Genomic DNA, 14958 nt, shown 5'->3' with positions numbered 1-14958 from the left:
TGCCACAACATTTCCTGCTTTCATGGCAGGGTCTGTGTCTCTCAGCTCCTGCTGGCTTTTCTCATCTCTCCCATTTCTGTTGTAGTTCTTTAAGTGGTTTTGCAGAAGTCAGCTGCTTCAGGAGCTCTGCTGGACCAGAGCTGTGCTGCTGCAGTGCTCTTTGCCTTCTGCTTCACTTGAGACACTGAGGATTTCAGCTGAATAATAAACGAATGCCTGGGGAAAGTCTTGCTTGGCCTGCAGTTGGTTGGCAGTTGGGATACAGTGGCTTCACCACATCGCTGTTGGGCTGCTGCTGCTGTTGCCATTCTGTAATTCTCAGTCCTGACTGGTTTCAAGCTGGCTTCGTTTGTTACTTCCCAAGGCTGCAGGAGACGGCCACTCTGGGCCCCCCCGAGCGCATCCTTCCTGCTGCAGGCTGGGGAGCAAGCTCAGGCTCTGGCTGCTGCTCCCCATACCTCTGTTACCTTCCCCTGTCCCACCTTGCCCTCTTTCAAAGCAACAGCCCCGGAGGGAGAGTGTGCACCGAGCACCGCTCCCAGGCTCGCTCCTCGTTGGACTTTAACCTTCCTGCTCTTCTGAACTGGTCAGGCTGGCTGTGCACCTCAAGCACCACCAAGCATGTAATACAAACCCTCACTTTCAGGCTAGGGAAGCACCATCCTCGCAGGCTGCAGGGCAGTTCCAGCCAATTTCAGACACTCCAAGCTAAAAGATACACACAAAAAGTCAGAATGACATGTTAGGCCTGGGGGGGCCACAGAAGGGAGTTCAAGGAGGAGGGGGGTGGACATAGGAGTCTGCTCTACAGGGAACTATCCCCACAATGCCTCTTTGTATCAAGGACTTTTCAAGTCTAGCTGTAAGTTTCACATACAAGCCTGCCCTCTGAAAGCAGGTACCTGGGACCCACACTGGTTTTACAGAAGACCTGAGCTCAGATTCTCTTTGTTCAGACTACCAAGCCTGACTGAGACTGCTCCAGGCTTGTCAAGGTGTGCAAAAGCAGCAGCTCACACAGGTAATTACTGCTCTCTAAGCAGTGTGAATCATCCAGATTGTCCAGTCCCCGTTGGATGGATGCCCCAGTTGAGACTCCTGTAGAAACAAAAGGATTTTTCTCTGGATGAGCAAACATGCAGAGGAAAAAGTGCATCTCTGTAACTCAACCCCCCCTGGATTCAAGAGCAAGCATCTTCCAGTGTCCACGCTGCAGTAAATGAACCATAGCAAAGGTCACTAAATGTCACTGTGCTGCAATTCTCAGCCTTCAGAGGATCAAAGAAATCTGAAGTACTTGAGTCATTTAGCAAAATAATGAGGTGAAAGGCTGTCAAAGTTTTCTGGAGGGGAAGAAACCAGCAAGAAGCCAATAAGAGGACATCACTCTCAGCATCATCCTTTAGGCATCACTAAACAAGAATGCTGTGTTTCCATTTCAGGGCCAGTGAAGTGCCAACAGATGAAACCAGTGGTGTGAAAACCCAAGGAGCTGGGCCTCAGTTCTTCTCAGGACACAAGAGCTTCATTTAAACCCAAATGACACGAGCAAACAAGCTTCTGACTTCATACAGCCTCACACAGCCAGCTGTTGCTTTGGGCTGCCTGTTCTCCCCTTTGCAGCTGCACTCCTATGACAAACCCATTTTGCTTGAAATACTCCAGCAGGTCAGCAGAGACATTTTTAACAGTCCATCTCCTTACCTGCTGTACTCTCAGCCCAAGGTGTGCTTCGATTTGTCGCTGTCAGAAGCACAAGAGCTCAGCTGTTTGGGGAACTTCATTGTTGCTGCCTCTTTCCCATCAGGCAGCCCAAAGGCATTTCATTAACATCTCACCAGTACCTCTGGCTGAGGAGGAATTTTGACTAGACTGTGAAAGCTGCTAGAAAGACTCTATTTTGAAGTGTTAAGAATATAAATGCAAATGGAGTGGAAACAGCTGCTATTTACATTCTCTGGACAGAGGATCCCACTCCCTGCTGGATGGGGGTGGGGAATGCCCTCCAAAGAACAAGAAGAAATTGGGGAATCTGGCTGTAGTGACAAGCTGTGCCAGGAGACAGGCAGTGCCATGGCCTCACAGGTTTGCCACCAGAGCCACGAAGTACCCACCTGCCAGGAGGACTTGTGCAGCTTCCTGCATGTCTTGGAGGAAGAGAAAGGAGAGGCTGGAGGAGTGGAGGCTCTGAAAACAAAAGCACAAGAACAAATTCGTGTTTCGGCCTTTTGTGCAGCGGTTAACAAAGAGCCAGGTGTTTCCAGAAGCAGCCTGGCAGAACAAAGCCCTCATTCACAACAAGATTTCACTGTGGACTTCTGTTCCTTTGGAAGAATTACAAAAGCTCCTGGAAAATCTGAGTAGCATATTCTAGAGCAGTGTCCCTGGGAGCAGAGGACTGTGCTGGGGGAAAGCAATCACAGTGTGAAAGTTCAGCCCTCCCATGAGCCCAGGCTGCATCTCTTTACTAGCCTGGCAGAGACCCTTCTCCCTGTCCCCTGCACGTGTCCCCCTCACTTACCTGGAGCAGATCTGGCTGTCATGTGTTCCACTGGCAAGCTCCCCTCTCTCCTGCCCTGCCTGCTTCTCTGTCACACCCCTGGCAGCCACCTAGGGTAAAAGGAACAGTTGTAGAGTGTCCTCAGAGGAGGTTAGGCATGTTTCGAAACACACAGAATGTGGCCACTCGTTTCCTTTGGAGCAAACCCGCTCAGTCAAATCAGTGCTAGGAACCTGGGCTGGGGAATTAAAGGTGGGATTGTTGTGTTGGGAAAAGGAGTTGAGAAAAGCAACCCAGCTCAAATTCAAGCACAACTGCAGCACTTGATTCCTACAGCCCGTAGCGACTCCCTGCAGGATTAACTGCTTGACTTGAGATTGCTTTGTGCCTGCCAGCACAAAAAGCCTGTCATAACACAGACAAACCAGGGACAGAAACTTCACTCCTGTTCCATTTCAGAGACTGACTCCTGCCTGCTGATCTGTCTCAGGCAAATGACAGATCTGATGGCATCCTTTAATTCCTTTCCAGAGCAGAGGCTGATCTACAGCAGCAGCTTTTGCAGCTTCCTTCCACTGCACACTGGGGGCTGCAGCGCTGGGGGGAAATTCTGCTGTGCCTGAGGCATCTTTCTGCATCAGCTTCTTTCCCAGAGGGATAATTCATCCGAGACGTGGGCTCTGAGAAGGAGGCTAAAAATAGCACCCTTCAACTGCTGAAACACAGGGCAGCAGCACTGCGAGGCACCGACGGTGTCTAGCCCAAACTCAGGCTGTGGAAGAGACTTGGCATGGTGCGCAGTAATTCTGGGTATCGCCTCCCCCCCTCCACCCATCGACAAAGGCAGAGCGATAATAAACTTCGGCAAATCTGAAGCTGGTTACAAAGAGCCATCTGTTAATGCTGGTATACGGCAGTAGAGGGCATCTAAGGACTTCCAGTCATATGGTAAGGGATTAAAATCAGATGGCTGAGGGAGTTACTACTCTCATCCCCAACCGTTCACCCCACCCTGTGACAGAATTTGCCACCTCATGACAAAACAGCTCAAGAAGCTGCTCCTGAGCGACTGCAGCCTGGAGCCACAGCTGGAGCTGGGGGAGATCTTCACACACAGAACAGAAAGCAGAGGTTGGTTAGGAAATGTGTGCTCATTTATCATCCCTTCTGCTGGCAGCAGCCTCTCAGAGTCGGGGTGGGATGGCTCAGGTACAGTACAAGGGGAGACAGCAACTGTCTCAAGAAGCCTCTCCCATTTTGCCTACTACTGTGTGAGCTTTCGTTCCCACATAGCTGGCACAACCTCTCACAGGAGGGGAAAGCAATCCTGGGAATGGGCAGGCAGTGCCAAGAAAAGGTGAGCTGTGGACCAATGCTCTTTCCTTAAGCAGGAAGAGTAGCCCTGTCTCTGTTTCCTCTGTTGAGCCCCCAGAATGCCAGTCAGTCTGTCTGCCCTGATTTTCAGTTGATGTCCTCCCAGGGTGGCAGCCAGGCACAGGATGGTGCCTTGGGCCTTCCTGACAAAACCAGGCACAAATGAAGAGAGGGAAGGTGGCTGGCAGCTGGCACTGCTCAGATCTGTGTGGCACTGCACGTGTAGCCTCCCTTTATGCTGCAGAGAGGGAAAGCAGCCAAGTCGATCTTGAGCCACAAGCAGGCAGCACCTCAGGAGCAGGTTAAGTTCATTACCTGCCACTAACAATTAACACACTCATCTGAAAAGTGCAGTTGAAAAGCAGCACACACACACACACCACGGGCTGCAAGTCTGAAATTACACAGATGTAGGCATGTGTGGATTATCCTGTTACTCAAACTCCTACAGCCAGCAGCACTCCAGGCCTCACGCTGCAAGCTGACAGAGCCTGAGTCTGAAATGTACAAGTGGCTTATGCCCAGGAAAAGGTTCTAAAACTCATTTAATGAGTTTCAGTACTCCTGAAATGATATTCATCTGTCTGCTTTCCATGGCAGCACTTTCAATCATAAACACTTAATTGTAGGAATTCATCCTCAAGGCCAACTAGCTCTGGGCGAACTGAACCGTATTTAATGTAAGAAGTAGAACAGTGATTTAAAATTAATCTTCTTCTGATGGAGACCATTTATTCAGAGACCTATAACCCAGGGTTTTTTCCTTCATCTTCCTTTCACTTTGCACTGAGAACTCTCTCCTTTGGAGGTAGCCACTACATCACCTGTTCTAATCTTCCTCCCTCCTGTCCGCCGACTCTCGGCCAACAAAAGAGCTTTAATTACTTATGGATTGGCAGAGGGAGGAGAGCTGCCTGCAAGCTCTGTCAGGGAAACTTTTTTCACAGGCATTACTTGCTCTCTTTTACTTTGAGAAGTAGGACTCACAACTGGCAAGAAAACATCTCAAGCCTCCTCAGGCCTAAAAGGCTTGTTTTTCCTGGCAGCATCTGGGACAAGAATGTAAGATTTCACAGTGCTCTCAGCTGTGCTATCTCTAGGATTTCTCTAACACACAGAGACAAGAGTGTCCCTTTCTCCACGACTGCAGGCCTCCCAAAAGCCTGCCTGCAGGCACGTGGAGGTGTCTGGCTGCATACACACACACACTTCTGCTCACACTCTCTCTGCTAAAAAAAAGCAAGAAAGAAAACCAAGTAAATAAACGTCATGGCCACAGCATCTTCCATTATCATCTGAATGCTGCACTCCAGAGCAAGTATTCTCCCAGTAACTGTTTCAAATTACTGCTACCAGAGTGGTTCATGCCATGAGTCTTTCTTTTTCCTCTCCTGTTCACAAAAAGGAAAGCATGACGGGAGAAAGAGCCCTGTCAAAGCACAAATATTTACAAAGCATTCTCAGGTAACGTTCAGCAATATTTAGCCAGTTCTAGACAGAGTGAAACTGGATAAGTCACAGAATAATAAAGAGACAGACCAGAATTCTGCTCTTTGTAAAGGAGCCCAGCACAGTGTAAGGCAAACCCTGCACCGGGGAGGTTCTATTTTTCTGCTGTGTGCCTGGTACCCTTTTCCTCACCGTGTCCAGGCATATTAGTTTAACTTTAGATTTACTTTAAATTGTGAATTAGAGAGATTACAGAAGTTTTTCATTACAGACATTTAATGCAGCCAAGGCCTGTAGATGTTATTAAGTCATAAACAGCAGAGACATAAAGCACATGAGATGAGAGAAGGATTTAAATGCCACCTTTCTATGGTCAGAGTTTCATGCTGGCTAGTGACTGTCTGTCCACTGAACTAAAGGGAATGATCCTTCTTTTTCTTGACTGCCCCTGAAAGAAAATAACCTGGGTGTTATGTCCAAGTACTGCTGCCTTAGTGCTGCCTCTTGGTTATTTGTTTTTAAATGGGAAGTGCTGATTTTCTTTCAGAACACCACTGAGTTATTCCCTGAGTTTCTGGTTATTCTCCTTTAGCACACACACATTCTCAAGAAAGACAAAGCATTCACATCTGAGTAGATCAAACCAGCAGGAAACAAGGTGGCAGCTGGTTAAGAGTCAGTTTTTTGGGGTATACAACCTAATTTGTTTCATCAAAACATTCTGTTCCTCAGGCAGCTGGACAGAGCAGAGAGACTCCATTTATGAAGATAGCTGCTTGCTTTCTGCTGCATTTATTATGTTTTAGGAACTCTTTGTGAAATCAGCAAACCTCCCTCCTGATTGCTGAGTGAGAAATCCTCTAAGGGCTCACCTCGCCGGTGGTGTGGAGCTACGAGTAACGTGCTCTACATTTGCTTGAGGCAAAGGCTCAGCGTTCTCCTGTCTCTGCTTGAGAAGCACTGTGATGGTCACAGGGCAGGGAGGAAGCGTGGCAGTTACAGGCTGTAATTTCTATCAGGTCAGGTAAACAGCTGTCAAAATATGCTGAATAAACAGAGATATGTGCTAAGCAATAGTTGGCCTTTCAACTGAAGTGGATTTTATCTGACCCAACGGGATGTCAGGGATAATGGATCATCTCTGCTGCACCTTCAGGAAGGACATGGAGAGCGAGGGAGGGCCCCTTGTATCCTTCCAGGTAGCTGGGTAAGTCTAGCTAAATAAATCAACAAATCCTTGCAGCAAAACAAAGCAAACTGAGCAAAATCAGCTGGGCCAAAATTGCATTCCCCCCTCCCCCCGACTCCTGTCCTGCTATATAAATAAATCAGCCTGCTAGCTCTCCAGCAAATTTGGCAATACTTTTCAGGAACAAAGTGAAAATAACTTCTAGCAGCAGGCACGTCACGCTGCTGTCAAAACCCTGCTACCTCCTCCCTTGGTCACAAAAGGGATTTTGGGCTCAGTGAAAAACAAAATGTAAATAAATCAATTCATCCCTCCCCTTCTCTTTTTCTTTAAGCACCTATCTGTCTGAGAACAGCTCAGGCAGAGAAGAGATCCTGCCTGTGATTTTCAACAGCTCCTAATGTCCAGGTTTTCAGCACTAAGATAAATCTCAATGTAAAAGCTCGAGTGTATGGATGACATACTGCCCAAAGCAGAGCGCTCGCTCACAGCATAAAGAAGCTGGAAAAGAAATCAAGGGATTGCCTTTCATCTGCGGTCGGATGGTACATCTCTAACACTGCCTCAGAAGCACTCATGGCTGCACACACAGATAATATTTGTCCCCCAAACAGACAGGCTTCAAGCAAGCAAGGACTTGGTTTCAGTTGCATTTACAAATGTTAAATCTCCATGTGATTAATTAGTTTTCTTCTTCCTTTTAGCCACTCTCTTTGGAACTGCTGTCTGTTACGTGGCAAATTAGAGACCCTGAATTTGCTCACATGATGGAAAGCTAAGCTATCAGTCTTCTCTTGCTCCATTTCATATCTCTCTCCTAGTCCATTATAACTTTTATACAGTTAAAAAAACACACTAAACAACCCACACCAAAAAAAAAACCCAAACTTAAGGCAGAGTACAGCTGTTAAACATCCTAATGCTAGAGAAGCTAAAAAGTAGCTTCAAGTCCTTTCCTGCACCACGTGTGACCCATAATCCCAAAAGTACTTTAATTTAATCACCTTTTCTCACTCCTAATTTTCCCCTTTTCTCCCAGTGACTGTGTGAAAGGCTCACCCAGCCAGAGCAGGAGCCCAGCTCACTGACACTGCTGGAAGGGAGAGCGAGCTGCTAACTCGTGCCACCGAGCCCTGTCGTGCTCACGGAAGCCTCCTGCCAGAGCATAAAGGTAACTGGAAACCAAAGCACCCTTGAGAGGTGCCAAAAGCAGCATTTAAAGATTGATTTGCCGTTTTTAAGTTTGATTTTCATTACTCTTGTAAATTTATCAGATCTTTAGGGCCGTTTTTAAAAGACATCAACTTCTCATGCATAAATAAAATTCACAGAACCCTGTTCAGCTAAGATCCTGCTGCTATACTGCCTATTTAATTTTTTATGCTACCTCTTTCATAACAATATCAAGTTATAAGCAAGAAGCATTTATTACATTCTTCTGCTCTTGTTTCTTGTTCACCACATAAATCAGGGTCTTCCTCTCTCTGCTTTTAGAGCAGCTAGCTGTGGTTTTAGAAACAAATTATTATGACTTCAAGTGATGAATAAAGAGCAGAAGCAAAGGAAGCCTTGAGATACCATCCACATAAAAATGCCATTAATAAATAACATGGGGAGGGAGAACTCTGGAGCAAAGCTGTAAAAAAGCAGCCCTGCAGCCTGCTAAGATGCATTCCATTTCTCCAAGGCGAATTGGGGAACTTTAAAGGAACAGCCATCATTTGAAGACTATCGTACCAAAACAACCTCTTTTTGAGGCAAAGCTCTGTGTCTGCATGTGCATACACACAGTTATTGTAGTCGTAAAAACAGACCTGTCTTGCCTTTCTTTTTCTGTGCTGCTGCTGTTGTTCTCCTGAGCACAGCAAAGCCCGTGCAGTGCTGGAAAAGTACATCAGATTTTATGCAAGACCTTGCATCGTTGGCAGAGCTGTTAACCGAGCTGCAAAGGACACAGAGAGAGTCTCCCCCCTCTCCACCTCTGCCCAACGAAAAATCAGTAGGGATTGCACAGAAGTCACTGAGGGCTGTGTCTGAGACTACTTGAACCGCACCGAGGAAAACAGGAACATTAATGACCTTCAAGATCTAAACTGTTCTACTGCATTTCTGAGAATGCTTAAGTAAGAAAGCCCAAGGTTGGGCTTTTTGTTGTTTTGGGGGTTTTTTTTCCCTTCTCTTTTTTTTCCCCCCCTCAGACCTCATTTTAAATCTGCAGTGCTGTCAGTGATTAAAGCCACCCTTGTTCACAAACTGAAGAAATTCAATTCAAAAGCCCCCAAGCACTGCAAGCAGATTAAACCAGACTGACCAAGTCACTTAGCAAAGTAGTTCTTTTTTTTTTCCCCCTCAGATGAATTTGCTTAATTAACTAAAAAAAAATAAATATATATATATATAAAAAAAAGTGGTATTTAAAGGGAACTATTAATTATAATACTCTCCACTTACCCCCGATGTATAAAAATGATAACTACTACCTATTACAAAAGCTGTCAGGAACTATCTTTAAAAATAGATATATATAAAATTTTTTTTTAAAGAAACGCTGAATTTGAGGAGTTTCTGGAGAGTAGGACCCAAGGCAGGAGGGTGCCTGAGCCGGGGAGCAGCCAAGCCGTCCAGCCTGATGCATATTCATTCCTCTCTTCGATAACAAAGGCTCCCCCCAGCCCGGCCCGATTTTTTTAAAGAGATTATTTGGTATTATTTTCTATTTATTTAATATGTTTTTTTCCTGAGGACTTAAGACACCTCTGAACCCTTCTGCTGCCAGAGGCAGAGAAATATTCCCTGCCTAACGCTGCTGTGGAATAGGCAGGGGGGACCTGACCTGCAGAGGAGGGGAGGGGTGAGGCTAATCGGGAGACTTTTCCTTTGTTTCTCTCTCTCTCTCTCCCTTTCTTTGTTGGGTTTGGGGTTTGGTTTTTTTTCGCCCTTTCCTTTTCTTTTCGTTCTCAAGTCGGCAGAGGCCGACCCCGGGTAGCGTCGGGAGGCTGTTGGCTAAACGAGCAGCAGCCGCGGCGCGATCAATCTTCACGCCGAAAAACCAGCGCCGGCATGATTTTAAATAAATAAATAAATAATAAAATAAAATAATTTTAAAAAAATAAAATAAAATCCCTTAAAAAAAACCAAACGCGGGCGGGCCGGGGGGCTCGGCGCGCGCGGCGGCGGGGCACGGCTGTCGGTAGCAACGAGCGAGGCGTTTGGTGCCCGAGGGTGAAATGGGGAGGGGGGGGGGGGGGGTGGAGAGCAGGGTGGGGTGTCCCAGGAGCTTCAGTCCGCCGCGAAGTCCCTGGCACCAGAGCTGCTGGCACCGGCCCCTGACGCGCTCCCGGCCCCGAGGGCGCACCCCCCCCTTGCCGCATTCAGGTGCCCGCCGGCGCCGGACAGGCCGAGCACCCCCTCTGCCCTCATCCTGCGGCGGCGGCGGCGGCGGCGGAGGTCGGGGGGGGGGGAGAGGGGGGGCCTCGCGCTCCCGCGCTTACCTCAGGAGGTGCCGCGCGGCCCGCGCGCGGGCGGCCGTTGGAGCCTCTGCCGGCGGGGCCGTGCCTCGCGGGGCCGCGCGCTCCAGCGGCCGCCCGCGCGCCGGTCCCTCGGCGGCCTCGGCCGCTGACCTGCTGCTGGCCGCGCGTCCCCCGCGGCCCGGCGTGCGCGGGAGGGGGAGGAGGAAGGGCGGGTGGGCCCGGCGGGGGGAAGGGTTAGGCGAGCGCTGCCCCGGCGTGACAGGGGCGGCGGCTCGGTGCGGCGGCCCCGGCTGGCCGCGATCGCGGTGGAGGCGCCGGAGCGGGTCCTGTCACATGATGCGGTTCCTGGAAAGTTCCTGGAAAGCAGCCTTTGTATGTAGCCATCTCGGGAAGGGGGAGCGGTGGGGGCAGGATGCCCTCGCCTCGCAATCAAAGGCGAACAGACCGCCCGCGCCGGGGAGAGGGAGGGAGCGGAGGGTGTTGTTTCCCAGGAGCACCATCCTCCTCCGGCAGCGGCAGCCTGCCTGCCCGCGCACGGCACCGACGCTGCTCCCCGGCGGCGGCTGCTGCTGTGGCCCTCCCGGCCCCTCTACGCCGCCAGGAGCGCCAGCAACCTGACTGCCCCCACCCTCAGGCGGCGGCAGCGGCGGCCCCTCGCCGCGTTCCGCCGAGCCTGGGTGAGTCCCGCTGTCGTTGTCCCTCCCTCCCCCGCGCCCGCTGCCCTGCGGCTCCTCGAGAGCGGGGAGCCAGCCTCCCTGCTCCCGGGACAGAGCTGCTGCTAGGCGGGATGAAGGCTCCCCCGAAGCCGGCGGCAGGCTGCTGGGGCGCTCCCCGTCCCCGCCGCAGCTAACAACTGCCACCGCCTCGCAAACCCTCCTGTCCCCCGCCAAGCTCCCGCGGGCGGCAGCACTCGGCGGCCAGGCGCTGTCGGCGTTTCCCCTTCTTCACAAGGGGTCGCGCCCGGGCAGCCGCGGCCGGCGGATTCCACCTGCGCTCGGGGCTTGGCGGTCGGCGGCCCCGCGCCCGCAGCCGCTCCGCGGGCAGGCGCACCTGCGCCCGGCCCCCGAGCCGGCAGCGAGAGAGGCGCGGGGCTGGGTTTGCTGGGGGGTTAGCCGCCTGTGTTGCGACAGGAACCAGGCAGAGCCACCTATCAGCTGCCGCTAAAGTTTAATTGGGGAAAGTTTCCGACTCCACCGCGTAACTTGCGACGGGAGGAGCCGCCTCGGCACAGCGCGCACCTGGACTCTGCCGGGTTCGCCAGCACAGGCTGTTGGGGGTCTCCCATATCTTCCCTGTGAGAACCTCCCTCGCCCCGCGCCCAGCCGTCTGGGCTCCCCCTCTCTGGTGCTGCTCGGCTTCGTGTCGCTCCCGGCGTGACAGCGAGAGGCTCTTTTTGTCCCTCCTCTTCGTTTCAGCCGAGCGGAAAGATTCTTTTTCCTTTTTTTCTCTTTTTTTAAACAATATCAGCATTTAATGGAACGGGAAACGCACATTTCCTGCCCCGCGCTAAATATATCGCGCCCTTCACGGCGCTGCCCCTTTCCGCACCCAAGAGGCCAGCGAGCCCCGGGAGCCGGCGCTGCCTGCGCGCCCTCCCCGCAGCCGCTCGGTCACGCCGCTGCCCAGGGGAGGTTCGTTCCCACTCCGAGAGCCTGCCGTGGGCCGGGCTCCCGTTCCTAGAGGTACGACTTATCGTATGACCTTACTGAAAGGCAAGGCGTGCCGTGCCGTGCCGTGCCGTGCCGTGCCGTTCGTACGCGCTGCCCGGGACCTGCCCGGCTCCTTGGTTATAGCCCCCCCACCCCATACCTTTACGTGCTCGGCTCGCCCCCCACGACCTGCCCCTTCCCAAATGCACTCTCCCCAGCGCTGCCGGCTAGAGTTTGGCTACCCCGGCCGAGGGAGCGGCGCATCTGCGGGCTTGCCCTTGCGATAAAGCGAGATCACCTTGGCGGAGCGCTGCCTCTGCTTCGCCCCCGGCGGAGAGGAGCCGGGGAAGGGCTGGGCGGCGGGGGGAGGAGATATCCCTCCCTCCCTGTCTCCGCCGGGAGGTGATGTCCCTCCCTCCCTGTCTCCGCCGGGAGGTGATCTCTCGCCTCGGGTCCTTTCTCTGGATGCCGGGAAGTTCCGAAGCGGGAGCGCCAGAACCGCACGGGGCTGCGCCGGGAGCACCTCTCCTGGGGCTCGCCGCTAACCTCTCTCTCTCTCCGCTCGCAGGCTACGCTTGGGCCGGGGGCCGAGACCATGCACCCGGCGCTGTGCTGAGTACCGCGGCGGCGGCGAAGCGGAGCCCTCTCCCAGTGGGCAGCCCCCGACCTGCGTGCGAACGGGGCCGCGCCCGCCGCCGCCGCCCTCCATGACCCTGCGCTCCGCCGGGTCCCTGGAAAGCGCGGAGGGCTCCCGGGAGCGCTGGGGGCACCCCGGGGCAGCGCCGCCTGCTGCCGAGGAGTCCCGTGAGGCGGCGCCGCTGGCCGAGGCCATGGAGGAGCTGCGGCGGGCAGGTAAGCCCGGGCGGCCGGTCGGGAAGCGGGGAGCGCCCGGGGCGGCGGCGCTCGCCAGGGTGCCCGGCTCGCCGCCACCCGCCGGGCCGGGGTCCTGGGAAGGGTGAGCGGCCGACACTTGCTGTCGCCGCCCGGCGCTGCGGGGTCGCGGCGGCGGGGGACGGCGGCGGCCGAAACGAAAGCACCGCCCGCGCCGGCAGCGCCGCGCCCCGGTGGCAGGCCGGGATCGCCGGCCGGGCGCTGCCGCCGGTCGAGGAGTCCGCGGCGCCGCATCCCTCACGGCCCCGCGTACCTGCGCTCCGATCGCCGGCGGAGGGAAGGGCTTTTGTCTTCCTTCGCCTTCCCGTTGGCACCGTAGCCACGCTGCCGAAGTTGCTTTCCTTCCGATTGCTAGGGCAAGGCTCCCTTCGCAGCAGCCTACGAGAGACTTACCGAAAGCGGCTGGCAGCTCTGCCTTGCGGACGCAGCCCCGGCCACGCAGTGTGCGCGGCGCGGAGCCGCGGGACGCGTCCCGTGGGGTCGTTGCCTTCGGCGCCAGCCCCGCAGGGCGCCGCAGGAAATTTCCTGCGTGTGTCTGCGTGGATGTGAATGCACAGTGCCCTGCAAGGCTCTGACAGAACGAGCCGCATGGTAAAGCAAATGAATTTAAATAGGAAATAATAATTTACACTGCCTGCAGGACTTCAGCTTTCAAATAACAAAGGAAAAGGCTAATTACAAATCTATCGGCCAAGGAGTAGCTTTTTGAACAAACCGACAAATGGGAATAAACAACCCCCCCATCTTTGTCTCCTCTTTTAACAGGATGGTACTGGGGCAGCATGACTGTTGCTGAAGCCAAAGAGAGATTACAGGATGCCCCCGAAGGGACCTTCTTGGTTAGGGACAGTTCACATTCAGAGTATCTGCTGACTATTTCGGTAAAAACATCAGCAGGGCCGACCAACCTACGGATAGAATACCAGGATGGCAAGTTTAGGCTGGACTCTATCACTTGTGTCAGATCGAGACTTAAACAATTCAACAGCGTGGTGCATTTGATCGAGTACTATGTTCTCATGTGCAAGGACCGAAGTGAAACACCTTCAAACGGCACAGTTCACCTTTACTTGAACAAACCTCTTTATACATCTGCTCCATCTCTGCAGCACCGCTGCAGAATAACGATCAACAAATGTACCAACCAGATCTGGGAGCTGCCCTTGCCTACAAGACTAAAAGAGTACTTGAGAGAGTACCAGTACCAGGTGTAAATGGCTTTTCTCAATGCCTTTGATGAAGAGTAGCATTTAGATGCAATTCTTAAAACTGGCCAAAGAACTGAGTTGTACAACTCAGCATGGAATTCACTATCAAAACAGTGGCGGTTCTGGGGCAAAGTTGTTCTGATTTCAGATGCTACAAAGGGAGACTTTAAGTAGAATAATCCCAGCTTGCATCCCTGGGGGTTCAACAAGGTGGCATTCTCATTCTTCAAGCAGAAAGAAGAAGCCAGAGAGCTGTCCAGACTGTGTTGCTTTGTCAATGGCATCAAATCCTGCACTAACTATCAAATGCTAACTGGTGGGACTGGGAGGGACTGCAGGACTGCTCAGAGGTGTTTCTCAACTGTCTGATCCCAAGATTAACGTGGTGCTGGTGCTCCTGAAAGCTTAACTGGATCACACTGTGATAACCTTGCCAAAGTTATGCAACTAATCAAATCCAGTCAAAAAAAAAAAGGCAAACATGTAGTCATTTTTTATTGAAGTCTGATTCTTGTGCTTTTCTGCAAGCAAAGGAGTACTGTAAGCAATCAGTTGAAATCACTCTTTGGTTTGCTTTTTGATTCCTCCCCACGTTCTCTACAGGCTGACCTTAAGGAGAAATGCCACAACCCAGTATGTTGCTGATTCTACCAGACTGGTATCCCAGAGTCTTTAACACCTTCACATCTTCCCAGTGGTGATATATCCATGTTATTACTATTTAAGCCTCTTTTGCTTGAGGCTTTTAGGGCTGTTACTCTGCAGGCATTTCCAATGTCAAAACATGGATATCAGCAGTTAACAGCTGTCTTCTACAGTGTAGAATGGTTTTCTTCAGCCTCTTTCCCAACATGTGGGGAAATATAATTTGAGGGGTTTTGGTTGTTTTGGTTCTTTTTTGGGGTTTGATTGGTTTTGTTGTTTTGTTTAATTTTGGTTGTTTTGTTTCATTTTGGCTTTTGGTTGTTTTGTTTCATTTTGGCTTTTGGTTGTTTTGTTTCATTTTGGCTTTTGGTTGTTTTGTTTCATTTTGGCTTTTGGTTTGTTGTTTTATTTTGGCTTTTGTTGGTTGTTTTGTTTAACTTTGCCTTTTGTTGGTTGTTTTGTTTCATTTTGGCTTTTGTTTGGTTGTTTTGTTTCATTTTGGCTTTTGGTTGGTTGTTTTGTCTTATTTTGGCTTTTGGTTGGTTGTTTTGTTTCACTTTGGTTTTTGTTTGGGTTTTGGTGG

At 51.8% G+C, this 14958-nt stretch overlaps 1 protein-coding gene and 1 long non-coding RNA gene across 3 annotated transcripts; one reads left to right on the top strand and one right to left on the bottom strand.

Annotated features, from left to right (window-relative positions):
- Nucleotides 1-401: 401 nt before the first annotated feature.
- On the bottom strand, nucleotides 402-10173 carry LOC128897839 (uncharacterized). The gene is made up of 3 exons (XR_008462608.1): nucleotides 10004-10173; nucleotides 2115-2610; nucleotides 402-708 (listed from the first exon to the last, which is right to left on the bottom strand). It is a non-coding gene; the product is annotated as an uncharacterized LOC128897839 (long non-coding RNA).
- A 5-nt stretch (nucleotides 10174-10178) lies between these two features.
- Nucleotides 10179-14614, top strand: SOCS2 (suppressor of cytokine signaling 2). Of its 2 annotated transcripts, XM_054167801.1 has the most exons (3): nucleotides 10179-10354; nucleotides 12200-12483; nucleotides 13288-14614. In XM_054167801.1, the coding sequence occupies exons 2-3, from the start codon at nucleotides 12339-12341 to the stop codon at nucleotides 13734-13736; spliced, it is 594 nt and encodes a 197-aa protein (XP_054023776.1). In that variant the 5' UTR covers nucleotides 10179-10354; nucleotides 12200-12338; the 3' UTR covers nucleotides 13737-14614. The 2 variants fall into 2 exon arrangements, with proteins under 2 accessions (XP_054023776.1, XP_054023775.1); XM_054167800.1 differs by lacking the exon at nucleotides 10179-10354 and having other exon boundaries at nucleotides 12111-12483.
- Nucleotides 14615-14958: the final 344 nt, after the last annotated feature.

Source organism: Dryobates pubescens, chromosome 15 (genome assembly GCF_014839835.1).
Source record: "Dryobates pubescens isolate bDryPub1 chromosome 15, bDryPub1.pri, whole genome shotgun sequence".
Lineage (NCBI taxonomy): Eukaryota > Metazoa > Chordata > Aves > Piciformes > Picidae > Dryobates > Dryobates pubescens.
The sequence above is the reverse complement of the archived record's forward strand: the minus strand, read 5'-3'. Positions and strand labels throughout refer to the sequence as shown.

Excerpts from the sequence above, each read along its gene's own strand:
- SOCS2 (XM_054167801.1), top strand. The coding sequence starts at position 12,339 with ATGACCCTGCGCTCCGCCGGGTCCCTGGAAAGCGCGGAGGGCTCCCGG. Across the intron at positions 12,484-13,287 it reads GGAGGAGCTGCGGCGGGCAG|GATGGTACTGGGGCAGCATG; the intron begins GTAAGCCCGGGC and ends CTCTTTTAACAG.